General features: G+C 50.1%; 1 protein-coding gene across 6 annotated transcripts in view; it reads left to right on the top strand.

Moving 5' to 3' along the window:
* PLEKHG4 (pleckstrin homology and RhoGEF domain containing G4) overlaps positions 1–27,295 on the top strand; it is a 93,395-nt gene that overhangs the window by 62,029 nt on the left and 4,071 nt on the right. For 4 of the 6 annotated variants that reach the window (XM_040075053.1, XM_040075052.1, XM_040075050.2 and 1 more), the window contains exons 11-21: positions 1,285–1,423; positions 3,804–3,926; positions 4,438–4,629; positions 19,804–20,747; positions 22,615–22,864; positions 23,427–23,516; positions 23,845–24,069; positions 24,972–25,142; positions 25,621–25,837; positions 26,441–26,557; positions 26,643–26,900. In XM_040075053.1, coding sequence (XP_039930987.1) covers positions 1,285–1,423; positions 3,804–3,926; positions 4,438–4,629; positions 19,804–20,747; positions 22,615–22,864; positions 23,427–23,516; positions 23,845–24,069; positions 24,972–25,142; positions 25,621–25,837; positions 26,441–26,557; positions 26,643–26,900 — 2,726 coding nt within the window. The remainder of the gene's footprint in view (positions 1–1,284; positions 1,424–3,803; positions 3,927–4,437; positions 4,630–19,803; positions 20,748–22,614; positions 22,865–23,426; positions 23,517–23,844; positions 24,070–24,971; positions 25,143–25,620; positions 25,838–26,440; positions 26,558–26,642; positions 26,901–27,295) is intronic. The other 2 variants (XM_058422037.1, XM_040075054.1) reach the window with 1 other exon arrangement.

The raw sequence follows: 27,295 nt of genomic DNA, 5'->3' as shown, positions 1-27,295 counted from the left end.
GCCTGAGGTTTAAGAAGTTGGCTGTTGCACACTGGATGGAATTCTGAATGGAAAAATAATGTGGATTTCTGCTATGCAGAGCTAGTTGTCCAGACCTATGGCACTACCTCGTGTCAATTAAAACTACAGGATGGCTGCTACTAAACGCTCATATTCGGTTGCATTTCATAGGTTCAAGATTGCCTGTAAACCCAGAAAGAAATAAACATGTATACTGAATTGTTTTGAATTATATTCCATTAACAATATTAGCTACCTGTTTTGCAAGGGCTTTAGATAATTATATGATAAAAAGCCACGCTCTAATAAGTCAGAAGGTTGTAAAACAAATGAAAATTGATTTAGGGTGAGTACAGGAGATGACCAGGCAGTTGAATATGCCAGTGTAGAGCACAGCTGAAAGAGGCTGTAGTGTTTTCTTGTAGCTGTCTCTTGAGCCCATAATTGTAGGAGGGGAAATCTAGAAGTGAAAGAAATACAAGAATAGGCTTGAATGCTCTTCTGTCTCCTGGATCCCATCTGTAATTCACCCAAGCCTGTGCTCTGGAGAGGTGTTGCACACATCTAAAAGGAGCTTGCTAATACTCATCATCTTACCAAGACCGTGGTTGCAGCATCTGAAGGCCCTGGACTCTATCCTGAACTCTTCCATGCTTGCCTGTGTGCTGTGGCAGGTTGGCAGGGACAGTGCCTCCTGGTGTTGCCTGCTGGGCTTTGGTCAGCACGGCTGCCTGTGGAAGGTAGGGAGCTCATTCATTGAATCTCATCAGCACAACACTGTAAAATCTGATTTCTCATGGCACTGAGTTGTTGTACACTTTGCATTTTTGTTTGGCTGGTGGAAAACCTGAGAGTAAGTGGGGCATCAGGCACTTAATATTGTTGCTATCACTCAGGAGAGATTTGCTTACTAGTGTTGGCTTATTAATTAAATTCAAATGGTGGTTTTAGATGCTGAAACTGCTTGACCTTGTGTTTTGTGAAAATCCATTGATGCAACAATTCATGTTTATGAAAAGCTGAAAGTGTGAGAAATATGGTAAGTCTTCCAAGTAGCCTAGCTGGGAGGAGATGCTCTTGTCCTTCCTGCCAGGTTATCTGCATTGGGGTCAGAGTGGGGAATCATGGTAATGTGCAAGGAGCAGCAATAGTCTCTTCTGTTCTCCATATGGAGATGGTCCCACGGGGAGGATGATTGGAGTGCTGTTGTTAGCCAGGTTTGCATGAAGGGCTGGGGGAAGGACCTGATGCAAAACCCTTGACCAGACCTGTGTCCCCTTGCAGAGATGCACTGGATATTGCCAGCGTGCTTTATAATCAAGTTGATGAGGGCGTTCACCGACTGGTGATGATGTCAAACAAGCGCATCCAGGAACTGGAGCTGGTGATGGAGTTCGAGAAAGTGGAAGGGTGTTTTAAGGAGGTAAGGCCTGCCTGTCAGATCCAGTGACTGCTGCCCTCTGACTGTGTGTTCTGGGTACTGGGCCTCTTGGTCTGTTGTGTGAAGGTGTACAGTGATGCTTGATGCTTAAAAAGAACAACTGAACATAAAAATTTGAGATAGAGTTTCAGCAGTGCTGAGAATTAAGCCACTTATTTCCCTGGTATCTCCTGATGCTAGGTGGAAGTCTCCTGGCTTCTCTTCTAGGTGTGGATCAGTCAAACCTCATAAATATCTGTAAATTGACTCATAGATAAGCAATATACTTTAAGGTTGGGTGTCTTTTTTAACCCTCTCAGTGAGAGTGTTGATGAGGCATTCTTCATATTTCACCTTGAGAAGCAGCAGTGTGATGACAACAAGCTGGTAATAAGTCTGCATGTCCCCTTTGGGCTGTAGCTCCTGCAGGGTTTGCTGACATCCTGTTGTTGGATATCCCTGCCCCACACTGGCTGCCCATCCCTGTCGTGTACTCTGTTGTTCAGATTCCTGTGCTGTTCTTAGGTTCCTGATATCTGGTAAGTTCAGGTGCACTCCTTCCCCTCTGGGTGCAGCACCAGGTACACTCAGTTTGCCTCTTGGGTGCAGCCCTCTATACAGGCTCCTGTAAGGGAGCAGCCTTTTGTCCTTAGCCCAAGAGCCATGCTCAACCTCCCCCTGCACTTCTGTGAGACCTTCAACTTCATCTAGTGCTTGTTGAAACTCCTGACAGCCATGAACTGAAGCAAACAGGCACTGGCTTTCAGAAAGACCTTTGAAACCTGTAGCCATGTTAATAGAGGACCTCAAAAAGTCATAAAGCAGCTCAGGTCTGAGCATCCTTCAAGAGCTGATCAGTCCTTTTTCAGTGTTGCAGTTCCCAGAGGTTCCATGTTGTAGATCCATAAGCCTAAACTCAACCCTGAGATTATGGAGTCTCATGGTCTCTTGTGCTGTAACTCATCAACAATGTGAAGTTTATGTGTCCTTGAAAATCACTATTAGGATCAGTTTCACTGTTGTTCTGGGATTCTGGGCTCCTCTCCTCTAGTGGGAACTGGATTTGAAAAGGAGGCTGTAGCCTACCTAGTGTCTTCACAAGCCAAGGTGGATCCGGGAGTTTTAATGACTTCCCATTTGGAGGTAGACACTTGGGCGCCATGCAGGATGTGTTCAGGACAAGAAGTGTGTTGCAAGAACCTGGTAGAGACTTGTTAAACACACAGGTTCCTAATACCAAACAGAAATGAAAAAAGGCACGGAAGTAAGCACTGCAACGTGTTTTTGCTTTAAGCTGAACTTTTTTGTTGTTCTTGTTGTTGTTAAATTGAGTAACACTCAACTGCTCCTGGCTTACTTTGCTTGTACATCACCAATGATGGCAGCAGCAGCTTCTGCTGCTGCTCCGACTGCCCCTGTTAAGCCTGCCTGGGAGCTCTAGGCAGCAGCAGTGTGCCCCCCTGCAGTACTGAGAAACCACCACCATCTCCTCTTGCCAGTGGGCTTGCTCCTTGTAACCTCACAGTCCACAAAACTAGGAGTTTGTCCTTGACTGTGGGGTTGAGTTGGGATATGGATTCAGGTGACATAGGAAAACAGGATGCGTGGGTGTTAGGAAGCACTTAGTGTGTCCCTTCCCCCAGGTGCACCTACCTAATGCCTGGAGCATTACAGACAAGTTTACCAGCCTGTTTTTAAAACCTAGTGATGATGGAGATGCTGAGTTATCCTGCCTGGCCTCCTGTGACTGCTTTGCTCTTAGAATGCTCTTGTTAGTCAGTCCTCTACCCCTCTTTGAGGATATGGGCTGATAACTGCAGCAGTAGCTGGGCTCCACTGAGGAACACACAGTTGCTGCTCAGCTTTGTGGAGAGCTGCCTTCAGAAAACCAGCAGCTGAGAGTCCCAGAGAACCATGAAACATTGCAGATGGGGAGAGTCCATCGATACATTCACACTGACATAGTTCATGTCCTGGCAGTCAGAAAAGGGAAGCGATGTAGGAAATCCGGCAGCAAGGAGATTTGATCCCAGTTGGGGGGTAACAATAATAGGGATTTCAGGCCAGTCTGCAGGTTGTAGAGCTTGCTTTAGACCATGGCTCACCTGAAACAGAGCCCAGGCAGCCACTAGCCCTGTTTATGCCTAAGGCTAGTGAGCAATAGCAGAGCTTTTCAATTACTCTGTAACCTGAAGTGGAAAAACTCTTAGCAGGAGGCTCAGACTGAAGTGCCAGAGGTGGGGGGAAAGAAGTCTACACACATTCTTTCCAGTAATGAGATGACCAACGTTATGAGAGCAGTTCCTTGCTCTTTCCACATAAAGGCAATGTTGGTGAGTAGCACAGGGTGACTAACAAGCAGGACTTTTCCCTTTTCTTCTAGGTCAGCAGTTGGATTGAGAATGTTGGCAGAAAACGGCTAAAGGAAACTATCAACCTGGATGATTCTTTGGAGATGCTGCTTCAAGCACAAAAGCAGTTCAAGGAGTTTGATCTTGTTGCCAGTGTAAGTTTTGTTGGATTGGAAAATTATATTCTCCAGCGTCTGGGTTGGTAGCATTCGTGTCTTGTATGTGCTCAGCCAAGCACGTGATGCTAAGAGGGTTCATCACCAAAGTGTGTGTCATTCCATCTCACTGCATGGTATCCCTGCTCTCCTTTTGCAGACAAAGCCACCAGCTCAGCACTTAGATGGCATTTACCAGTCTTGGGGAAAATAACTACTGGGATGAAAGATGGATTTTTTTGTTTCTCTTTTGATGTGCTTGTAACACTGCCTTTTTTTGATCCTAATTAAGCCATGGTCTTGCTGTGTAGGCCTTTACAAGCTGCTGTGTGACGAGTGTAAATCGTAAGAGATCAGGCTCCAGGATTCTACTGTAAACAAAGACACCCCTGCTCATGTGATTTGAACCTTAAAAACTGGTCTAATTAGCCTTAGCTATTAATGGCCTTGTAGACTACTTACTGTTGATTCCAGGTCTCTGTCCTCATAAGCAATTCCTCTTTGTTTTCAGGAATATTGCAAAAGGGGACAGGAGGCATTAAAGAAGATGAATCAATGGGAAGACTTTTCCTTTGTGGATGTGCATTCTTACAGGGCAAAGCTGCAGGCCTATGAAGATCAGCTGGAGGAGTTCTGCACCCAGCTGGATGAAACGAGGCACCGAGTCTGTGAAACAGTCAGGCTCTATGAATTCTTTGACAAGGTGAGACAAGGCATCTGCTGCACAGAGGAAGGTGTAAAAAGTCTGCTAGATTGTTTATGAAAGATGTGTAATGTAGTATTTGCTCCATCAGGGAGCTGGATCTTTAACCTGCAGCAGTCCCCTCATGCTCATGTGTCTGCAGTGATTTTTTTCAAGTAAGTATATGAGAGAAGGGGTGGGTATGTCTTCCAGAAAATGTCCACATCTGTTAAGCATAGAGGTTTTCTGCTCTCTGAGCTGGAGCTTTTTAACCCCTTTCATGGCCACAGTGGACAGCAGGATTATGGCAGTGCTGGCTCTGATGACAAGGCCCAAGAGATGGGCTGATTGTGTCCAGCCTTGGCCATGCCAGCGTAGGTTTCCTGCATTTTCCTCCTGTGTCCTTACACATGGAAAATTCAGCCTGTTGACCTATCAGGAATAGCACCCTGCTCTTCAGTCCTAAGTACAGTCCAACTCCTCCCATGATGAGGCCTGCCTGAGGAAAGGAAGCACCAGAATGGAGAGCTGAGAAATGTGGCTGAGGGAACAAGGGTTCCCTGGATCATCACAGGGGTCTGGGAAGCAGGAGGAGAGGATGTTTGTGGTGATTGTGCTGAGTGCCTGACCTTCCCACCTGTTCGGTTTAGTGTAAATGCACCCATTTAGTAGATCTGCAGTTGGATTTGGTGTTCTTTAATTTCTAAAGTTGCAGATGAATAAGCAGTAGGATTTTCTAAGTGCATTTTAAAATACAACTTTGGCAAGAACAGAAGGCCAGGGAGCCTGTGCTCCATTTATTCCACACTTGTACAAACATTGGGTATTGAAGTTCTCAAATTCCAGAAAGAATAGACACTAAAAGTTAAGCTGTACCAGATGTAGGTGCCACTTTGTTGCTGTCTCTGAGCTGCCTTGGCAGCCAGAAGTGCTCAGGGGAGGAGGGAGGAAATTTAGCTAAACATGAAAACATGGGAAAACGTCCTGTGTGAGGCAGAAAAGTGGGGAAGGCAGCCCAGAACACTGCTGTCAGGGCAATGAGGACTGAGTTTCTTGGGTGACGTTCTGCAGGTCTGCTCTGCCTCATCTCTTCAGTGTGCTGTGCAGGTGGGGGGACCCTCTTGCTGTGGAAATATGTATTTTTTTTTTAACCCCAATGGAGAGAGAAATGCCTTCTGTGCCGTAGGAGAATGGCAAGAATCTGTGCTTTTCTACCTCACTGAAAAGAGATGTTTAGGGGCTGCTCTGGTACTTGAACACCCCTTGCCATCATGGAGAATCCTGGGAAGGATCCTGGGAAGGGTTTTCTCATGTTTGTTCTGATAAATTGAAGCACATAAAACCACCAAGCCTCGTTTGGCATATTGACAGTTCTGCAGCCAAGCCAGACATTGGTTGTATGTGAACCCTTCCAGCCAGAGCTGGAAGTCTCTGGAGCACAAATGTGGACTGTAGCACATGATCGTAGAGCCATACAGTGGTTTGAGCTTGAAGGGATTTTAAAGGAATCACCCAGTTCCAGCTTCCCTGCTACAGGGATTCCACCCACTAGACCAGGTTGTTACAAGCCCCTGTCCTGGCCTTGAACACTTGCAGGGATGGGGTGACCAAACTTCCCTGGACAAGCTGTACCAGGGCCTCCCCACCCTCACCGGGAAGAATTCTTCCTAATATCCAATCTAATCCTGCCCTCTGTCAGTTTGAAGCTATTCCCTCTTATCCTGTCACTCCATGCCCTTATCCAAAGTCCCTCTCCAGCTCTCTTGGAGCCCCTTCAGGTTCTGCAAAGTGTTCTGAGGTCTCCCCAAAGCTTCCAGGCTGCTCAGTGCTCTGTTCAGGCATGGAAATTACATTGTGCTGGTGGCTCTTGGGGCGCCGGGATAGTTGCACATGACTCCATAGCGGTGTGTTCCTCCAGAGCTTCCATGTCTTTTCAGAGCCTGAGTCATTTCTAGGGATACAAATGCTACATAGACTCCAACAGTGGCCCATTAATTTTCTGAGGGCATTGCAGCTTCTTTTTGGTGGATGAAAATTCCAGGATGCAGTCCTTGGCAGCAGCAGCAGCCCTTTGGGTTGTGCCTTTCATGCCACACGGCTCCAGTGAAAACAGAGTGATAGTGGCACAGTGTGTTTGCACACTGCTTTGTGTGGAGGAGAGGCAGCTGGCTCAGGGAGGGAGGAGGATTTTGATCTCACTGGTTTCAGTAGAGCCATAAACAATTCTGGTGGTGTAAATATACCATGTGTGTATTGTGAACCAGTGGCCAACTGAAACCAGGAGTGTAGGGGGAGACATCCTGCAGCTGTAGGATCAGTGCAGAAGTTGTTGCACAGCATGGAAGTTCTTTCCGTGCCTGTGAGTTTGATCTTGATCTCCAGAATGCTTTCTGCCATCCCAAAACAAAGTTAGTGGCATGGTCTGGGAGGTGGGGGATAAGCAGAAGATTTTATCTAAGCCGATTTCACTGTTTTCCGATACTGCTCTGCTTTTGACCTTCTTGCAGTGATCTTCTCAGTGCCTACCCAAACTCCCTTCTCTCTTCCCTAATATCTGAGGGGATATCTACAGCAGGAGTCTACAATAAGAAATGTCCTTGATTTTCCTTCTCGTAAAGAGCCTGCAGAGTGCCAAACCCCAGGATTTGGGGAAGAAGCCCAAAGATGCGTAAGCAATGTACGCTATGGTAATGAGCTGGCAAGCTCAGACCTCCAAACATCTCAGCATGCACCAAGGGAGTGGAACGCCCACCACGGGGATCATGGTGTTCATCCCTCACGTACCTCGCTGCCTGCTGGGAATGGGAGGCTCTTCTGTGCTGGCCCTCCTGCATGTGGTGGGCAAGTGTTCTGTAGGGCGCTGCCTGTGGCTGCTGGACAGGCCTTGGGACAGCACAGCATAACCCCATATGCCCCATCAAGATGCTGTACTGTGTTTTTTCACTGCTTGGCAGTTCCTGAAGGCCTGTCAGAGCTCCTTGCAATGAGGCAGGCTGAGCTGGGCCAAACCACATGGAGCTTGCACATGGACTGGCAGGGTTCCCTCCCCAAAGACATGACTGGTGCCAAGCTGGATGTTTCCATTTGTCCCCACTTCCTTTGTGGCACTAGCCCTTGGTGCCTGACGGGGGGTGGAACAGTGAAGGAATCTGCCTTCCCCACCTCTGACTGTGGATTGTTTTTCAGTACCACAAAATCAATGTGGGCATATTCGGGGTCCTGCCATCTCCCTGTGGCTTCAAGCCTGGTTTGGCCACTGTCCCTTGTTTACTCACTTCCAAGACTGTGCTGGGATCTGGCACCATACAGTGCTTTTGGGGAAAAACTGAGCAGCTGTACAAGGAAGGGTATGTATGGTGTACCAAAAGCATTAATGTCTGTTTTGTTCTGGGATTCCTACAGGGACAGCCCCAGTATCCTTTTCTCCTGCTCTCTATGCTGGGTTCACAATAACACTGCCATAGATGAACCCTCAAGACTAGGAGCAGCCACAGCAAGTCTTCCTCTCCTTGTTTATCTCATTAGCATTCATATTTTTTCCTTCCTCAAGCTCTCTCTGGATGAATTATTTCCCAGAACACTCTTATATCCCATGCTGTTGACTTTACCACAAGTGAAGTGCAGGTTACCTGGACTGCAGGTTTGAAATGGCCCATGTGAGCACCTTACTTGCAGCAGCATGGACAGTCTCTACCAGGCCTGGGGTGACAACCAGTCCTGCTGAAGGTTGGGAGTAAAAGTGCATGATCCTTGCTGGCACAAGTGGAAGAAAGCACCGACCCAACCAGAAGGGGCAGCTTCCATTGCAGGCTCAGCACCTGCATACCCTTTGGCTGTGTGGTGGTGTGGTGCCCAGAGCTGAACTGCCTGTATCATTACAGGAGGGCCTGAGGCAGCTCCAGGGGCTTTTTCCTGCTTCTCAGGATGTTGTGCAAGATGGTGCCTCATTGGTGTTCAGGGAAAGTATGGTTGTTGCCCTGCCTTAGCTTGTGAGTCTCTTGCAACTTGAGCCCTTGCCTTATGTTTGTTTTCTGAGGGAAGCTGTTCAGCTTCAATTCTCACTGCACAGGATTGGTGGGGCAAGGTGGGTTGAGAAATGATGGGGTTTCCCATAGTGGGATTTGTTTGGGCTCTGTTCCACAAGCAATTCCTTCAGCCGTGTTCTGTCTGCTTCCCTTGGATCTTTTCCCTCAAAGGACCCCTGACCATCAGCCTCTGCTGATTCTTGTCCCTCCGTTGTCTTTTTTCTGCTGCATACAAGGAGCTGCTGCTTCTGACCTCTGCTTGGAGTGGGCAGAATATTGCCCAACCCCTCTCCATCTGTGTTTCCATCTCCAGGAATGGGTTACCTGAGCTCATGGGTGGATCTGCGCCCACAGTGAGTTCTCCTGTGCTCTCCTCCTCAGCCACTTTGTTCTTTGTGGCTTAGAAAACAAAGCCTTTGGCAAGTGAAGGAGGTGCCTGCCCTTCCTGGGGGAGGGCCAGCTGGCCTGCATTTGATTATGGCAGTGCCTCCTCATCCCTCCCCATTGTCCTTGCTGCTGTAGGAATGCCAGCCTTTTTGCGCTCCATCCCGTGAGCAAGTGTTGCTGCTCTGGGGCCCAAAGAGGGGCTGGGGCCCTTCTTCCCATCGCTCTCGCCTCTCTGCACATCTCCATGCACCTTTCCCTCCAAGTCGCGATCGCCCCATCCCGGCTCCGGCAGACGGACGCAGCAAAGCCTCTTGTAAGTACCAAGTGTGCGGCGCCTCGGCTGACGTGTGAGCTGTATTGATATTGTTTGGAAACAATGTAGAGAAGGCTTTTCACTCGGTTGCTTGTGCGTGTCTGTGTGCATCTAGCATGAATCAGAGTGCTTTGTGTGCGGCTTTTGTGCACTCAGACAGAGCCCTGTGGGCTGTGGGCATCTTTGCATGGTCCTTCTGAATCCCAAGGTTGTGCTGTCTGTAGTAGAGCAGAGCCTGTCCCTCTTTCTCTTTATTAGAAGGTACTGCATGATCATTTTAGTGGGCATAATTTGCCTGCAGCTAGAAGTTGCTGCGAGGGCTGGGTGCTGCAGACTGACTGGATGAATGTGCAGGGCAGGTGGTACCTCTCATCCTCCTGTCAAATGTTGTGGACAGCACAGGAGGGGGCTGCTCACTTGGACTGTTCTAAGGTTTGCTGGGTTCCTGCTCCTCGGGTGACTGAGACCTGCTGCACAGCACTCCCAGCTTCCAGAGATGGATCTGTTCTTAGATTTGTCAACAAAAATCCAGACTATGCTAAATAAGTTGTGTTCCTTGAATGTTACCTCTGACTTCTCCCCAAATGTTTCAGAACAGACCTGCTGATACCTTGTTTTCTGCTGTGTTTCATTTCTGATTATGTACCAGATACAATTTTGGAGATGACCATTTTGAGGGAAAAAAAGTCCCTTCCAGGTGAAAAATATTGATGTTTCTTTATTCTGAGCCTTTAATGAAAAAAGGAGGGTTGTGAATGCTGATCTGTGGGAAGCTGGAAAGGATCCTGGTGTCTGCAACCTAAAAAGTGTGATTTTTCTGTGGCAGGCTGTTTGGCAGAGTTTGAGAAGTAATTTTAATGAAAGGGTTCTATGATTCCCTGCCCTGGGAATATGCTCGGAGAAGTGCAGAGTAGAATTTAGCACCAAAGTGGAAAAAAAGACATTTGATGTGTCCTTACTGTAGCGTACTTACCATAAGCAGAGACTTAGGTCCTTGTGCCATGATGCTGCCAGCATTTCTACATGGGTCAGAGCATGGTTTTTCCCCCCAGCACCTTGGAGCAAGTGAGATTTTGTTGTGGTTTGTAATAAAGTCCCTGGGACTGCACTATTCTCTCTTCACCTCTGTGGAGAGTTTGGCTTTGCTTTTCTGGAGATGGTCTGCACAACATTCCCAAATAACAGTTTTCATTTTGTTACTGATGCAAATTCTCAGGATGATTAAAGGAGATCCAAAAGGCACGGGAGAGGAATATTTACTGTGCTGTTTTAGGGGAAGCCACTGTTTTCTGGCTTCAGCATTGTCTGACAGCAGCTGTCTCATTTCTCTTTCTCTCTCCTTCCTCAGTAATGCCTGTAAAGTCGTGCCCCTAGACAGACATCTAGTCTGATTTGTTCTCCTGTTTCAGGGGTGTCCGTTTTCATGCACGGCCAGAAGCAGTTGGGGGAATGAGCCTCGAGGAAAATCGATCCTCTAGCAGAGTTCATGCAAGGTTAATGCGTGAAATCTCTCCCCTCTCCTTCCTGCGAGGTTTTTGCTGGAGAAATTTTCTTGCATTGTTAAAAAGCACCAAGTGTTTACTTTCCTATCAAAGTGTATTCATGCATTAGAAAGTTTCTGCTTTGCCTTGGAGACAGCCCTCTTGCACAAACAAGTCCTGAACACTTAAATCTGATCTGCTACAGATGAGTTTTCTGTCTTGCAAAATTAGTGATTTGGAAACTTATGAATTATTCAGTAAATCACTACTAGCTCTACTGGTGCTTGAGTTATTTTCTCCTATGTTTCACCAATAACTGTATTGTCAAATGGGTAGCACAGCAGTGCCTGTAGCCCTGGCAAGCTCTGTGGCAGGAGGTAAAAGCTAAATAGTAGTTAGCACCAGCACTCAGTGCTCCTTTCTGGTTGCACAACATAGGTGAGAGACTCATTTGTCCCTCAGTGTTACAGGGCAGCAGCAGTGAATTAATTAGGTTTTTGTAATGTGCTAAATCCAAGCACAATTTGCAGTTGAAGGTGAGAGGTTCTTGGGTTAAGACGCTTTTGAACACCTGTCCCAGCACCTCAGGCAATGCTTCAGTGCAGTATGAGGTCTGTGATGTGTTTGTGACACGTGCAGAGAGGCAAAGCCTTGATCTGTCTGGGCTCCTTCTCCCTCCTACTGTGTGGCCAAATTCTCCCCCTTGGTGGAGGACACAGCAGGAGGAAGAGGCTGAGGCAGTCAGCCAGTGTGTAGCATATTTTGGGATGTAGGGTATTTGCCCCTCATGTGCCTTCCTTGATCCAAGGAGTCATTTGTTCTGCCACTGCGTGTATGCAGGGGGCAATGCCTGACGTGCTGAAACCGTATTCAGCCTTGATTGTCAGAACACCTCTGTGTAAAAACCCCTCAGTGTCCTTGGCTGCCATGGGCATAAATTGACAGTTATCCAAAAGACTTGGGCCTCTGTCAGGTGGGTTCAAATCTGCTGCAGGATCACAGTGGGAGCCAGTCAGTCGAGGCAGGGAAACAGCATTTCCACCCAGCAGGTTTGGGGATTTCACAGCTCGCATTGCAGCTGAGGTGCGAGGGGAATGTGTTGTGCTTGAGGTGTGAGATCTGATGCCAGCAGAGATCTCCCTTCACCTGGGCCCAGCCTTGTGCATGTGTGCAGTGCAAAGTTTGGGTACTTTTTTCCCCTCTAATCTTGGGATAGAAGCTGCACAGAGTGACAGGTTTTCTGAATTTTTGTGTGCTGGCATCCATCTGGATGCTCAGATCCTCCTGGAGACTGGAATTCCCTTTAGTCATGGGAGTTAAATAGATCTGTTCAAGCAATCTGGTCATGAAGCTCCCCTCAGTGTACAGATGGAACCGAAGCTCACAATGGCTCGATCTGCATATCAAAGCCCTGGACATATGGACGGGTTCTCGCAAGCACCCGCTGCCTCTGAGGAGGCTCCTCTGGCTGCTCTACAGGGCCCTGCACCCTCCAAGTACATCTTGGAGTGCTCTTAAAACAGGGACCTGTTTCCAGCATTCTCAGTTCCCCTGGGGAGGAGAGCTCAGTAAACGTGCTGGGTGTCTAGAACCAGTTCCAGCTCCACATCTCCCGGGGCACAAGCACCCAAAATGCAGTGCAGAGAGATCCCAACGCATCATGCGGTAGTTAAGCAGAGTTTGGCTCAGCTTGTCACAAGGGAAAGGATGTGAAATGAAGGCTACAGAGAAAGCACCCATGTTTCTCCATGCAGGCCCAAGGGCATACTGGAGGTTTTGCAATCCTGAGCACGAAGCACGAGCAAGCTCATTAAAAGGGAGCCAGTACAGGGCAGAGGGGAGACACCCACCACAGTCCAGTCTGTCCACACTTGCCTGTGGTGTGCTATTACAGTGGGGTATTTAAACAGCTTGATGATGTGACTGTCGGGACAGATGTAAAAGCAAAGCATGCAGAAAAACTCTGGAGGTGACATTAGTCTCTGAATGGGGTAATTTGTTGCTGTTGTGCAAGTTGCCAGCTCCAGCTTTGGTGACTCACACATCTCCCTGTTGCTTGATCTTGAGCTTGGCTGGTAATATGAGGCTCTTGGCTCATGGGTGCACAAAGCTGCTGAAAAAATGGGCAGTGCCTCAAATGTGAGGAGGCTGGTTTGCAGCAAAGGCAAACATTGAAGTTCCTGGTTTTACTGGGAGCAAACTTGGCCCCTGGTCCTCTGGACTTGGGAGCCTTTAGATGTTTAGAAAATCCCTGTGGTGAGACAGAAAAGTAGGGGGAGAATAATCAGTGCAGAATCTACCCAGAGCTGCAGTCATGATAGACTCTGGAGCTTTGAGGAAAGCAAATCCACCACTTGCTGCCCAGCTACCTAGGGATTAATTTTATACATACATACACATGTAAATATACACACACGTGTCATATTTACCTATGTGTGTGTCTGTACATTGATACATAGTGAAACTCGCACAGGCTGCTCTTGTGGAATCCCAGAGTTGCTCTGAAGCAGGGGTTATTGTAGCTGCTGGTGATTCATCAGGTGAGTCACTGTTTGTAATGGACAGCCCTAGGTGCTGCTTGGCAGTGGCAGCATTAGAGAAAAGAGAGGCAAGCACACATCCTGCACGACAGCTCCAGCACAACAAGCCATATTTGCCCTTTGGGTCCTCGTGCTGTCGTCAGGAGAGCAGAAATCATGTGCAATCTTATTTTAGCCAATTATATTCTCCTGTAATTAGGCTCTCCTGGACTTGTCATGCCTGGCTGCCCGGAGGGCAAATGAAGGGATTTTTGAGCTCTGTTCAAGAGTGCTGCTGCAAAAGGATGTCCAAGCACATTGCTCTAATGAGCAGCCTTTGATGGTACATGGACTGTGGCATGCTCAGACCAACCCTGACAGGTGCTGCTTCCCTGACCCCTTGTTCTTCTTTCCTGCCCAGCTGTGGGTATCTGCTTGTTCTCCTTTCTTAATGGATATGCTTAAATCCAAGGAGTTTCTCGTTTGTGCTTGTCTCTCATCCTTTGCCCTCCCACAGTGTTTGTACAGCAGCTGGCACTTGGTAACTGGCAGAAATGCAAATACAGGATTTAAAGTTTATTTTCCTTAGCAGCTAGTTTTAGGCAAAGTAAAGTTTTCAGTAGTCTGTTCTCCCTTGGAGGAGGGGAGGCTCTCTGAGCTACACAGCAACTCAGAAATGATTGAGCTCTTCATTCCAAGAGCATGACTCCTTTTCTTGGTCTTTAAAGCTGAGCTTTTACCAGCTACATCCCATGTAGGATACAGTTTTGATTAGTTTGGTTTGTGCTGCAAATGAATTGCAGGCAGGGCTGCAAATGCAGTTTGGAAAAGTTGAGTGCTACGGAGGGGTAGGAGAGTAACAGCGAACCTATGCATAGAGAGGGGATTACTTCTAACTTCGTGGCTTCGCTGCAATGCTTGTGCTCTGAAATTACGTGGTTTCTTGTGTCCGAGTGTAGCTGCCTGCTCATGGGCACAGATCTTGGTAGAAGTGAGCAGGGGCTTTGGCTCTTAGAGATGTGGAAAAAGTGTCACAATGTCTGGGAGGGATCAGTGCTTCCTCCACAACTCTTATATGTTGGGTAGCAGTTTACTTCGCATTTTGCTTGAATTTGGGGTCAGTTGGGATGTTTTCTCTCCCTGTTCTTTGCACTGTTAGAGGGTATCTGGCTTGTGCCCAGTCAGGGTGTTCTCTGCACACTTCAGTAGCTCTCCTGTGAAGCGCGGCCCCTTCCCCCTCTGCGTTGTCTCTGGTTACCAGGGCCCCCCAATCTGGTATTTAGGCTAGCAGCATTTGCTTGTGAATAACCAGAGCTGAGATGATGCACTGAAGCAGTGGCCCTGCCTCAGTCTGGCTGTAGGGGATAATGTACAGCGCAGAGCTGGGCACAGCAAAGGTATGGACTCCTTCTGGACAGATGGGAAGGTAGGATGAAGTCTGTTTTTAACCAATAGACTTGCCAAGGGAACATCTGCAGGTCTTGAAGTCTTGCTCTTTCCCTGCTCCTTTCTTCATGGGTGCTGTGAGTATTGGTAGGTGGGAGCCTGAGGAAAGCCTAAAGCAGATCCAAGTGAGTGGTGAGCTGACCACTTTCTGCTGAAGCTGCTTGATCTTTGAGTTAGGCTTGTCACCATTTGCCAGCTGACAGTTCTTGTGGTAAGTAAGGTAAGCCTGGGTAATTTTGCTTTCAATATATTTTGATGTAAAATAACTTTTTAATCGTGGTCCTTCTGAACTGTCAGCATATAAGGCAGTCTCCAGCCATGGGACCCTGCTAACACTGTGCATGCAGCAGCCTGTGATAAGGGATTATATCAGTGTTGTGAGCAGGAGTCACTTCTCAAATCAACCTAAAGCCATGCTGGACTTTAGAGGGAATAAACCCAAATGAGCATCTGTAATGACAGTGTCATTTTCTTGCAAGAGAGCTGCATTTACTTTGGAATGGTGTTCTGGTGAGTCCCTGTCACTCTGCTGTGCTGGGAGTGCTGCAGTCAGTGTCTGAGCTCTGCAGGGTTCAGTACCAAGGCTGTGGGTGGCCAGCAGAGCAGGGCAGCTGCAGGACTCAGTGCCTGTTTGACACCTGCATAGCTGTTGGGAGGTGCTTTGTTTACTTCACTCCACTACCTGTGATGCGTTTAATTTTGCTGGCTGCACCAGTTTTGTCTCCTTTGCTGCAAGCTAACCTCATTTTGCTCTTAAAGCTTACAGCTGAAGTTAAGGGCCCTTAAAATGAGCACAGTGGTGGTGAGGGGAGGTCTGGTTAAATGGGGGGCAGTGCAGTTATTTCTTGCCACAGAGACCTACAGTCAGTTGTGTCTCACTGAGAAACAGCAGAGTGGAGCATACCCTGGATGCAGGAGCTGCACCAAGCTGGATCAGGGTTTGTTTGATTATGTTGGTTGCTTTTTTGCTGTCCTTGGCAGTGTCCTCAGCTGTTGTGCTTCCCTCTCTCTGATCTGTAGAGAGTGAGGGAGATGGGAACTTCCAATCCTGGGACATCCCCACAGAAGTGAGAATTTGGTCTGTCTTGTTGCTGCGCTTCCATCATCATATCCACAGGCATTATTCCACCCCGCCTGTATTGCTGCTCCCCACAGGACCAGTCTTGACTTTTCATCACCCCTGTCTCAGTTGCACTGTGCAGTCACTTGAGATTCTGAAGGAAACCTTCTCACAGCAGAGTTAATCATCCACCCAGGTGCATTTTTCTTCTGCAGAAAGTTGACCTGCCTACTCTGCCGATTCAGACACTCAATTTCCTATTTGTCAAGAAAAATACAATCATCTCCCCACAGGAAGGGGGAAAGAGGTTTGGACAAGGGCAGGCCCTGTGAAATTGCCCCTTCTGGTATATGTCTGAGATGCACAGTGTCTGCTCCCTGTTTTGGCTACCCAGAAGGTGTCTTAGAGGTCACTTAACCTCGAGTATGCAAGGAGTCTGATAGGCTTGTGATAGGTTTGGGTTGGGGAGGTGTAATTTCTTGAGTGGTGGCTCAAGTGAGGATCCAGGACCCCTGGAAGGCTTTCAGTGCTGGCAGTCTGCCCTGAGCTAGGGCTGAGCAACTTCTCTGGGCCTGTGTTTGCAGATGGTACTTGAGTGGTGCCAAACCTGACAGACTCCATGAGCTCCTGTCCTCGATGTGCTGCAAGCCTTGTCCACGATGAAATGATCAGAGACCAGCTGAGGATGATGGCCTTGAAGGGTGCCATAATCCAGTGAAGTCCCTGGCTTTTCCTTACAGCATGGCAGGTCCCTGAGAACCCAAGCCTCTTCTGGGCAGCCTGGCAGGACCAACCTGTTGCTGATGCCTGTTGCAGGATAAGTCAGTCCTGCGTATGCAGGAAGCACGTTTGTCTTTAATCCTGTAATTGAGAGTTTCAGTAACAACTTGCTGGTAAAGATCAAAAGCTGAGGTACAGGCTCCTTGCTGCCTGGTTCCAGACATGGTTGGGAAGATTTCAGCTTTCCTGTGCACAGTTGCCTCCGTTTATCTGAGCAGCTTTGCAGGGAAGGTGTAGGGCTGCCTGCTCCCCAAAAGCCCCTTGTCCAGAGAGCTGTATCCTGGCTTGGCTGAGTGTTGTTTGCAGCCTTACTGGGGGGAGAGATGACAGCAATACTCCTGCCTGCATGAGGATGGGGACACACTTGGTTCCTAGAGAGGACTGCCATTTATGTGCAGAAAGGGGAAGTTGAAGAAGGTGGTGGGACTGGAGAAACCTTTAGTGGTCACTTAGCATGTTACCGAGCAGAGCTGCAGGATATGGAGGGCTGCTCCATTGTGCAAAGCTGAGCTATTTGCTGGCCTGCAACAGGCACTGGTGATGGAAGGAAACACCACTGAGATTGAGAGTGATTTCTGCTCAGCCCTGGAGTCCTTGCCAAGATAGAGACCATATGAAGATGAGAGGTGGTGGGGCTGCTGTCCTTTGTCCTTTGCTGTGCTTTGCAGCCCTGATGTCTCCTCACAGTAATCGCATGCAGATCTCAGAGTTTCCAAGAAATAAGAGAAGTCTCTCCTCTCTCTCTCCCATCTGTGCTTGGAAGTGAGTACCCCAGCCCTAGATAAGGCCTTCACAGGAAATCTGCCTTTCTGACTGGTTACTTTAAAGTCCAGGCAGACCTGCTGAATGTCCCTGTGACATTGCTCAATTGCACAACGAGAGCACATTGGTCTCAGCACCCTCTTTGACAGCCCCATGTGCCTTTTGAGCTCAGCCTTTCCCATCACTGAGCAAAAGGCAGTCAGCATGCAGCCTTCAGTGAGGCTCACCCATTGACCTGCACAGCCAGAGGGGTGAGATGTGCCCTTCCTTAGCTCAGGAGGATGGGCAGCCCTTTCTCTGGGCAGAGCTGGAAGGGGCTGCTCTTGGTTTGTGTACAGCTGGAGGAGGCAGCTCAAAACCCCTCATCAGAATAGGCCATCTGTCACTGCTGTGCAGATCTGCTGGGCTCTGCTGCGTTTGGAGATTCACCTCGCCTTGCAATGCTTCTGTGTCCAGGGAATAGAAGAACCTCTGCATCGAGGATAAATGCAGGTTCCCAGCAGAATCTGACATGTCCTCTGCCTCTGCACACCCCTCCTGGCTGCCAGCAGTGGGCAAGTCTAGAGCATAAAGCCTGGATCAAGAGATAGGCAGGTCAGGGGCCTGTTGCTGCTTTAGGCAGAGCGATGGGAGGAAAGGGAGCTGCTGCTCTTTGGATTGTCCTGTGGTGCTGAGCAGCATTTTCCCTGAGCAGCTGCTGATGTTTCTGAAGCAGCTCCTTACTCTGCATGAGTAATGGGGCTGGCTGCACGCACACCGTGCAGCTGCAGCTCAAAAGAGAATGTGGGTGGCTGTGGGAGCTCCTGTGGAATCTGTCCCTAGACTGACTCTACTGAGGCTGCAGCCTGTGCTGGCATTCAGCTCTCCTACAAACAGCAGCATTTGGCTGTCATAGCCATCCCCATCCAGGGACTGAGCATCAAGTGAGTGAAATATCTTCTGCCCTGCCTGTCTCCGTCACCAACAGAGAGTGAGCCTGGCACCTGATCTGTTTGACCGCCATGTCCCTGATGGGGATGTAGTGTCTGCTTGCAGGAAGCTTGGGTGGATTTTCTTGATGTCGAAAGCTGCATAAAAGTGATTTAAGCTCTCTGAGTGAAGGTTGCTACAGTGAGGCTGCTCAGGAAATGGAAAATGGAAAAGCCGGTCACTTTGTTCCTGGCACTAAGCATGAGAGTTGTTTCTCTGCAGATACACAAGACCTAATAGGTCAAGTGCTAGAGATGGTCTGGCTCACTTCAGGGAAGCCAGTGATGTTTCTGCACATCCACTGATGTTGGGCAGTTGGCAGAAGATGCCAGGCAGCCCTTTCCCAGGGTGTTTTTCTCCCCTTGTGTGTCTGATTTCAAGAAATAACCCTGTGTATTCACTAATGAGCAATAAAGCTCTCTGGACAGGCCTACAGCAGCTGGTCACATCTTATTTACTCTGTCATGAAGTCTTACTATCTCTACTTTATAGAGAAAATGTTGGCTTATGAGCCTAAGTCAGATGTTTGCCTTTCTTCTCCTTTGCTCAATGACAGGTCTTGGTGCTGAGCCCCGTTCCTTCCATGGTGATAAGGTACTCACTCTCCCCTTGTATTTGTCCCACTGGACCACCATTTGTCCCACTTCTCTTGGCTGACTGATGCGGCAGAACTGTTTTAGCAAGGCCAGCATATGCACCACTGCTAGAGTTAAGCCCCATGAAGCTGCTTCCAGCATTCCTGGAGTATTAGAAATAAACTGCTGAGCTCAGGATTTGACTAACCAGCACAAGCATGTAGAGCAGTGGCAAGCAGAGCCAGGCAGGCAGGCAGAACACAGCACACCGCACAAGCTGCCAGCAGGCACAGAAAATGCACAAGCTGCATGATTTCATATTCCTCATTGCTGCAAGGATGGGTCAGAGCATTTGGGGTGATCCACAGAGCCTGGCTGTGGCTTCTATGTGCTATCAGCTCCCGGAAAATGGTGTAGGGAGCAGCAGTCCCGTTGCATGCAGCTTACTGGTGCCCCTTGACCTTGTCCTGCTTGACAGTGGTGAAAGTGGCTGGGCAAAGGAGGAGGGACAGTTTTATACTGAGCAGGGCCACACTGAGGTGTGAATTCCTGCAGTCTTAGCAGCAGCTTTCCCTGTGCCCCCCTGCCCGGAGAGGACAAACGTGCCCAGCAGCGTGGGCGCCAGCTCACAGGGACCTGACGGGGAGCTGGGGCTGTGGCAGGGCAGCCAGCACAGCTGAAGCCCTTTGCATAAGGAGCTGTTTGTTTTGCTGAATTGTTAAGCCCCATTGACAATAGCAGCCCTCCCTACTCTCCACACTCAAGGAACTGTGGTGGCCAGACACTGATCCTTTCTCTTGTCTTTAGGCACCGAATTAGGGTTATTCTTAGTACTGAGTCCCTCTGACTGGCTGTTGCTTTTTGTTGTCGCTCTGCAGGCGTACGAGTGGGCCTTGGAAGGGATGCGACACCTTGCCTGTATCAGCATGGAGGACTGCAGCTCTGCTGAGCACTGTGCAGATGTGATCAAGTGCCTGGAGAGTTACAAGGGGCAGCACCCTGACATCAGTACTGCCCGGTTCCAGGAGATGAAGGAGCTGGCCTGTGAGCTGAAGAGTGACAAGGGGCTCAAGCAGTGGAAATTTGCATGGTCTAAATGCCAGGAGACCAAGCTGGTTTTTGAAAAGAAACTCGAAGCAGCCTTGAGAACAAGAAAGTCTCTGCTGTCAGACCACAACCCAGCTGTTGGGGAGCAGCCCCAGGCTGGCAGTGAGCCTGGCACTCTGCCCCACCGGAGGCACTCTGAGGGGACCACCTCCAGGTCCCACTGGGACAGGACTCAGAGCACATCCCATGGCTACAACAGAGCCAACAGCTCTCTGGAATGGACTAAGGAGAAAGTTCCCTCACCCTCCCTGAGCTGCCCTGGTGATATTGATGCTGGGGAAGTATTTACCTACCAAGCTGCTCTCAGCCCTGGTCCTCACTCAAGCAGAATTTCTTTCGCCAGCAGGGCTTGTAAGTCTCCAACGCTGCCTGAAGAGAAGCCAAACCTGGAGAGCATATTAGAAACCTCAGAGGCAAAGCAGTCTTATACATCCACCCCAGTCCCTGGGAAGCTGCATCCCAGGAAGGTCCTCCGGAAGGCCCAAAGCTTTGACCTGCCTTGTGGTGAGAGCCTGTGGTCAAGCTGCCAGAGGAGCGAGCCGGCCAGATACGGCAACACCGGCGTGTTCATTAAGGGGCTGGAGGTGAGCAGCACGGAGCTGGTGGACAGGACGTTCGCGCTGCGGCAGCCGGCCGTGAGCAGCTGGGCTGCAGACTGCCTGCTGGAGGGACAGAGGGGCTGCCTCTCTGGGTCAGAAGCCAAGAGCTGGGGCAGGTAAGTGGCTGTGACATTTGGTGTTCCATTTCTCAGGGTGGTGAAAAGGCAGCCAGCAGAGATTAGAGGAGCTCTGTAGTGCCGGTTACTTTGGCACTGGTTACAGGACAGATAGATGGAGATGTAGCTCCAGCTTCCCTGCATATGCGTGTGTGTGGTGCTGAGCAAGCCCACAGGGATGTCCGCACATAATCTGGCACCTTCCTTGCTGGGCAGACAAAGGAATGGGATTTGTGGCTCTTTCCTTACAGTGTGATTCCTCTAGGAGGGGAAAGTTCAGTTCCCAGACAGGAGAAGGAGTCTCTAAACATTGCTAGCATTGGAGGATGAGTGATTACAGAAACAGTAATCGGTGTCCTAACAAAGCCAGGGGTACAGGTGCATTAGGAGACCAGAAGCACAAGGCCTCATCTCCCATGCTTTTGGGGGTGCTGTACCCAGACTGGTAGGGAGGCACTTCCAGCACCTTGTGACAGCAGCTTCACAGGTAGGAGGGTGTTTGTATTTGTGCTTTGGGGATGAAGTCTCTGGGTGTCCAACAGCTGGCATTTATGCTGTTTTCCTTCTATGTCCTTGAGAATCTCAGCTTTGTTGTCATGTGTGCCTAGGCTTTGGAGAGCCCAGGGATATGAGATGTTCTTGGCAAAGGGTCTCCAGGCAGGTCTTTCAATTGCTCTCACTGGAAAAGATTAAAATAAAAGTAAAAAAAATAATGGCAGAAATGAAAAAAGAGTGCTGGATGCTGGGGGACCACGGTTACTACTCTTGAGTGAAATGGCTGGGGACAGTGAAATCTTCCAGAAGGGGGTTCTGATTTCCCTGGGATACCCAGAAAAGCTCATGGCAGGGATTGTGCACCAGCACATAGCAGGGTGAACACTTTGCTTCTCAAGAGAGCAATGCATCAGGCCTCCCATGTCCATGGGTGCTGAAACAGTCCCACTGCTCTGTTCTCTGAACATCCAGAGGAGTTGACTTGAGGAAAAGCTGAAAGGCAGGGGAGGCAGGGACACATTGTAGTAATGTTTGGTGCTACACTGCCTCACAGTGGAAAGCTCGAGTACCTAAGAGGCATCCTTTGAGATATGTGAGAGCTATGTGAGAGCTAGGAACTGCTGTTCACTGATGAAGTGTTAGGGCACTTCTACTCTCTCACTTTTACTAGGACAAGCCCAAGAGCACCTAGGTCTAGAGCTATTAACCCTCTCCCGGGGTTAACATTGCTCCCCACAGTCTCCAGTCATCCGGCTGCCTCCTTACAGAAGTTACTGTGACTTCTGCTGTCACTGTTGTTTCAGGAGTGCAGCCATCTGCAGAGCAGCCCATTGTGTCCAGAGCAGGGGCTGGGTGGGCCCAGGGATGTGTGTCCTGCTGAGTTTGTGTCAGGATCACAGCCAGCCTTGGGCACTCCCTTCCTGAATCCTTAGAATCACAGAATATCCTGAGCTGAAAGGGAGACCCAAAAGGACAATTATTAAAGGATAATGATTGACTGCATTGGACTACCCCAAGAACCACACCCTGTGCTTGAGAGCCTTGCCCAAATACTTCTTGAACTCTGACAGTGTTGGTGCCATGGCCACTTCCCTGGGGAGCCTGTTCCAGTGCCTAACCACTTTCTTCTCTGGGTGAAGGATCTTTTCCTAACAGCCTCAGCCTAAACCTCCCTGACACAGCTTCATGCTGTTCCCTTGAGTCCTGTCAGTGCTCAGGGTCAGAGGTGTCATGGACAGTTGCATATCTGAGCTTGGACTGTGCTGAGGGTCATTCATTTCCCTGCTGGGTGTTCAGTGCTTTGCAGGCGCTCTGGCTGCTGTGGCCCTGCTGCAGCCTGGGTCCCTTCAAGACCGAGTGTTTCCTGTTGCAGCAAACTGCGGCACATCATCGATGAGATGGTCACCACAGAGCGGGAATACGTGCGGTCACTTCGCTACATCATTGACAGCTACTTCCCTGAGATGGAGCGCCTCGACCTCCCCCAGGACCTGCGTGGGAAGCGCAGCGTCATTTTTGGAAACCTGGAGAAACTCTATGACTTCCACAGCCAATACTTCCTGCGAGAGCTTGAGAGCTGCTGCAACCACCCGCTGAGGGTCAGCCACTGCTTCCTGCGACACGTAAGGCATCAGCACCTTGCCCCTGGGGTTGGCCTCTACCAGACACGAGCTGGGTTTCTGTGCCTTTCCTGTTGTGCTTTGCCAGAGACACTGCCAGGGAATCAAAATGTCTGGTCCTTAAAGCCCATCTGTTTCTCCAGGGACAGCCCTTACCTGTTTTCTGTCTGTGGTGTCAGTGGGAATGACTAAAGTGAGCAGAGAGGTGCAGACCAACTCTGGGTGAAAAGGGCTGCTGGGCAGAAGCACAGGGGCACAGGTCTTAAGGTCAGCTGCCCCATGCATTTTGCTGCTGCATGGTGTGAATGGTACCGGGTGATTGTTGGGGTATGGAAGGGGCTAGGGGTAGCAGAACAATGAATCAAAAAGTCCTAGCTACTCTGGGAGTAGGAAGACAAGGACATTCCCTGACTCTTAATGAGCTTGAAACAAAGTGATTCTGATATCAGATGGGGCTCTGGTGCAGCCTGGGAGAGGCAGAAGTGGTAGAGTAACCTACCAGGGTTGTGGCTGTCACCATGTCCTGGGTGCACGGGTCTCACATGAGGATGGATCTCTTCTGCAGAAAGACCAGTTTGGAATGTATGCACTGTATAGCAAGAACAAGCCGAAGTCAGACTCTCTGCTGGCCAGCCACGGGAATACCTTCTTCAAGGTAAGTTCTGCCTGTATCAGGATTGCTCAGTGTGTTTGGTCACTGATCTGTTTGAGCAAAGCCAACTTACGTGCCTAAGGCAGGCTCAGTGCTGCCTCTGCTTTTCTGGCACAACTCTCTGCACAGCCTTGTGGAAGGAACAGGGCAGAGGTGCAGTGAAGACTTGGGAAAGGAACCCATCACACAGCAGCATTGGTCCTGTGGCCTTGCATTTCCCCAAGAGTACTCATTTTCTCTGAGTACCCCAGTCAGGAGGTGTCAGTGCTTGCCTGAGAACACAGGGTGCTCCTTGGGGAAGCTGCTGCCTTCACTTTGCTGCATTTCTCAGTTCAAGCAGGTGCAGCTGGGGGATAAGATGGACCTGGCCTCCTACCTGCTGAAACCCATCCAGCGGATGAGCAAATATGCCCTGCTCCTGAAGGACCTGATCAAGGAGTGCAGCGAGGCACAAGAGCAGGAGCTGGGCTATCTCCGTGCTGCTGAGGAGATGGTGAAGTTCCAGCTCCGGCATGGAAACGACCTGCTTGCCATGGATGCCATCCGTGACTGTGACGTACGTTCCAGTGTCTTCCCCTGCCCAGGGGAACAGAGCCACACTTAATCCCCTTCTCTAGACTTGGGGTCTTCGGATTGTACAGTTAGCCTCCCCTCAGGTTCCCTCAGTGATCAGGGTGCTGTCTGTCAGTACAGCATAGCAGGACTGCTGAGGCATGGGGCAAGGGAACAGTGGAGCCTGGAGGTCTCCTTGATTTCCTAGGACAGACAGCCTGGGTGCTGCTGCCTTAGCTGGGTGAGCTGCTTGTCGTAAGCATGGTCCCAGTGATGGAAGGCAGCCTGGCAGCCCTTGCAGATGGCATCCTCCAGGCTGCTTTGGACCTCTCATCTATTGAGCTGGTGAAAAGAGGGTCAGGGAAACTGCAAAAAGGAATTCAAACTGATGCCGATGATGCCAGGGGTAGGGCAAAATCAACTAGGTGGGACTTGGGGAGGCATACAGAGTGCAGCACTGGAGAGGGAGAAACCCTGCAGTTCAGGGTGGAGTAAGATCAGTCTGGGTCAGGAAGAACTGAGGAGCTGGCCTTCTGACACAGACAAGCTCCTGGCAGAGGATGAAACCCATTTCCTCTCCAAGAGAAAGCTCTGGCCGCTGCCTGCTGTTGCCACCCCAGAGGTTTGTCACAGATCTGCACAGGGTGACAGAAGAGGGTCATCTGTGGGTTACGCCTAGGAGAGGTCCAGCTCTCCCCTGAGCTTGGAACCAGTTGTTTCAGCCTGATGTGGTCCCCAGCAATGCCACGCAGCCCGACTTCTTCGAGAGCCCTCTCAAGATGTCAGGTAGCTGCCGCTTCTTCACCACCTGGGCAGCAGCCACATGGGACCCTGTTCTCCAAGTCCAGGTTGAGGGCTGCCTGTGTTATACTGGTGGATTCTTAGGAGGATGTTCTCGGTGTGCAGGTAAACCTGAAGGAGCAGGGGCAGCTGGTGCGGCAGGACGAGTTCACCATCTGGCTGGGCCGCAGGAAGTGCCAGCGCCACGTCTTCCTCTTTGAGGACCTCATCCTCTTCAGCAAGCCCAAGAGGATCGAGGGTGGCTTTGATGTGTATATCTACAAGCGCTCCTTCAAGGTAAGGGCAGCCCTGCAGCTCCCTCTTGTGTGGGAGCTGTCTGTGGCTGGTTTCCCCATGGTGCATACCTCTGAAATGGGAAGCAGGAGCACCATTCAGCAGAAGAGCTGCTCCCACCACTTCTAAGCCTCCTCCAAACCATACAGTCAAGCCAGAAGGCAGTACTTCACTCAGTAATGCCTAGGCCCTTTCTGTGCTCTGAGATATGGGGCCAGCATGTTTTGAGGGTCATGGATTATGGAGGAAAGGCAACGTGTACGTGGCAGGGAAGTGGTGCTAATTCTGTATGAAGCACTGGGAATTGCCTGAGCTGTCTGCTCAGCTGTGTCCAGGACATACCTGCTGTTTTCCAGACCCTCAGGCTCCTTCCTGTTAGGTTTGCCAAGCTGGTGATAGCTCTAGCACGAGTTTCAAGCAGTTTGCTCCTTTTGCTCCTGTTGCAGTCTGGTTTACGCTTTGCTTTTCCACTTCCTCACAGACTGCAGACATTGGTCTGACGGAGAACTCTGGAGACAGCGGCCTGCGCTTTGAGATCTGGTTCCGAAGGCGGAAGTCCAGTGACACCTACATCCTCCAGGCCAGCTCAGCTGAGACTAAGCAGGCCTGGACCAGTGACATTGCCAAGATCCTGTGGCAGCAGGCAGCCCGCAATAAAGGTGTGATTCCTTCCTGGAATTCCTTCTGTGCCGCAAAAGGTGCGGGAGCCCTGTTCAGCTCATGCTGTCCCGAGTAGGTTTGGATCCTGTTACCAGGCAGCTCTGTGCAGCAAGCAGCTGTTTGCCAGCATGCAGCCTCAGGAGCATGTGCTGGGCTTGGCTGGGCATGTCCCTTCCCTGCCCCTCATCCCCAGCGAACTCAACTGGTCCAAGCTCTGTATGACTGTAAACACCCACCTGTTCCCCATGAGAGAAACAGAAGATCCATGCTTAGGCTTCCCTGTCCTGTGAGCACAGGCTGTGCCCCTGAAAGGCTTGCTGGTCTCCCTGTGATCTAGGCCACTGCTGGAGCTCACTACTGAATCATGCTGACCAAGTCCCTCCTGTCCCCCACAGGCTTCCCGCTTGGCAGGACTTTAGTAGGTGGCATGGCACTGAGCTACTTGGCCAGAGAAGGGCATGATTGCTTGTTCCTGGAGACTCCACAGCGCTGGGGAGGGGAGCAGGGGAGAAGAGATCTAATCTCAGCAGTGCAGAAGCAGCCCAGCCCAGGATTGCTCTAACTTGTGGCTGAATAATACCTTTGGAGAGGGTTGGGTCAGGTCAGCCTCACAATGTGGCTGTGGGTCTCTTCCTCTCCAGAAATCCGTATGCAGGAGATGGTCTCCATGGGTGTGGGTAACAAGCCGTTCCTGGATATCAAACCCAGTGAGGCAGCTATTAATGACCGTGCTATCGATTACATCATGAAAGGCAGAGGTAGGTGCCAGCTGTGCCTTCCCCCTTGATCCACGTGAGTGAGGCAGGACTGGTTCTCAGGGGGTTTTTGTTTGTTTTCTGGCAGGTGCCAGGACCAGAGCCTCAATTGCAGTGTCTCTGTTTGACCATTCCAATCCCTTCAAGAGGACACAGACGCAGCTCTCCACGGGCAGCACCCCCACTGCCTACACCCCTTCCTCCTCCTCCCTGCTGGGACCCCTCAACCTCCACACGTACCAGGCTCTGCTCCCAGGAGTCCTGGCCCCCAGACGCCCCTTTGACATCGGCACTTGCATCGAGGAAGATGAGCTGGAGCACGAGACGAGCAGCCAGCCCTCAATGAGTACGTATGGCTCCGCTGCTCTGCAGCACCTGGGATGTGTGTGCTCACCCCTGCACCTTGTTCTGTGCTGTGTGCTCGGGCCGGGCTTGCTGGGGTCGTGGCAGTCCCTATCTCCTGCCCAGACCAGGGCGTGAGGGCCCTGCCCTTCCGTGCCAGCTCTGTCTCAGGTTCCGTGAGAGGAGTTAGCTCAAATACAGAGGTTATAAAGTACCTGCTGAGCTGCAGCCATACCTATGGCAGGCTTGGTGCTGTGTACTGGTGCTGCTGTGGTCTTTTCTTGAGTCCCTGCCCTTCTGGTATGAAGTGCTCTGTCCCTTGCCCTCACCAGCCTGGCCCCGTGACCCTTTGCCTTACCTTGTGTGAACTTCATTGGCCAGCCCATACCCATCATCAGC

This window comes from Hirundo rustica, chromosome 11, assembly GCF_015227805.2.
Source record: "Hirundo rustica isolate bHirRus1 chromosome 11, bHirRus1.pri.v3, whole genome shotgun sequence".
Taxonomy (NCBI): domain Eukaryota; kingdom Metazoa; phylum Chordata; class Aves; order Passeriformes; family Hirundinidae; genus Hirundo; species Hirundo rustica.
Note: the sequence above shows the minus strand (reverse complement) of the source record. Positions and strands in the feature narration are given on the sequence as shown.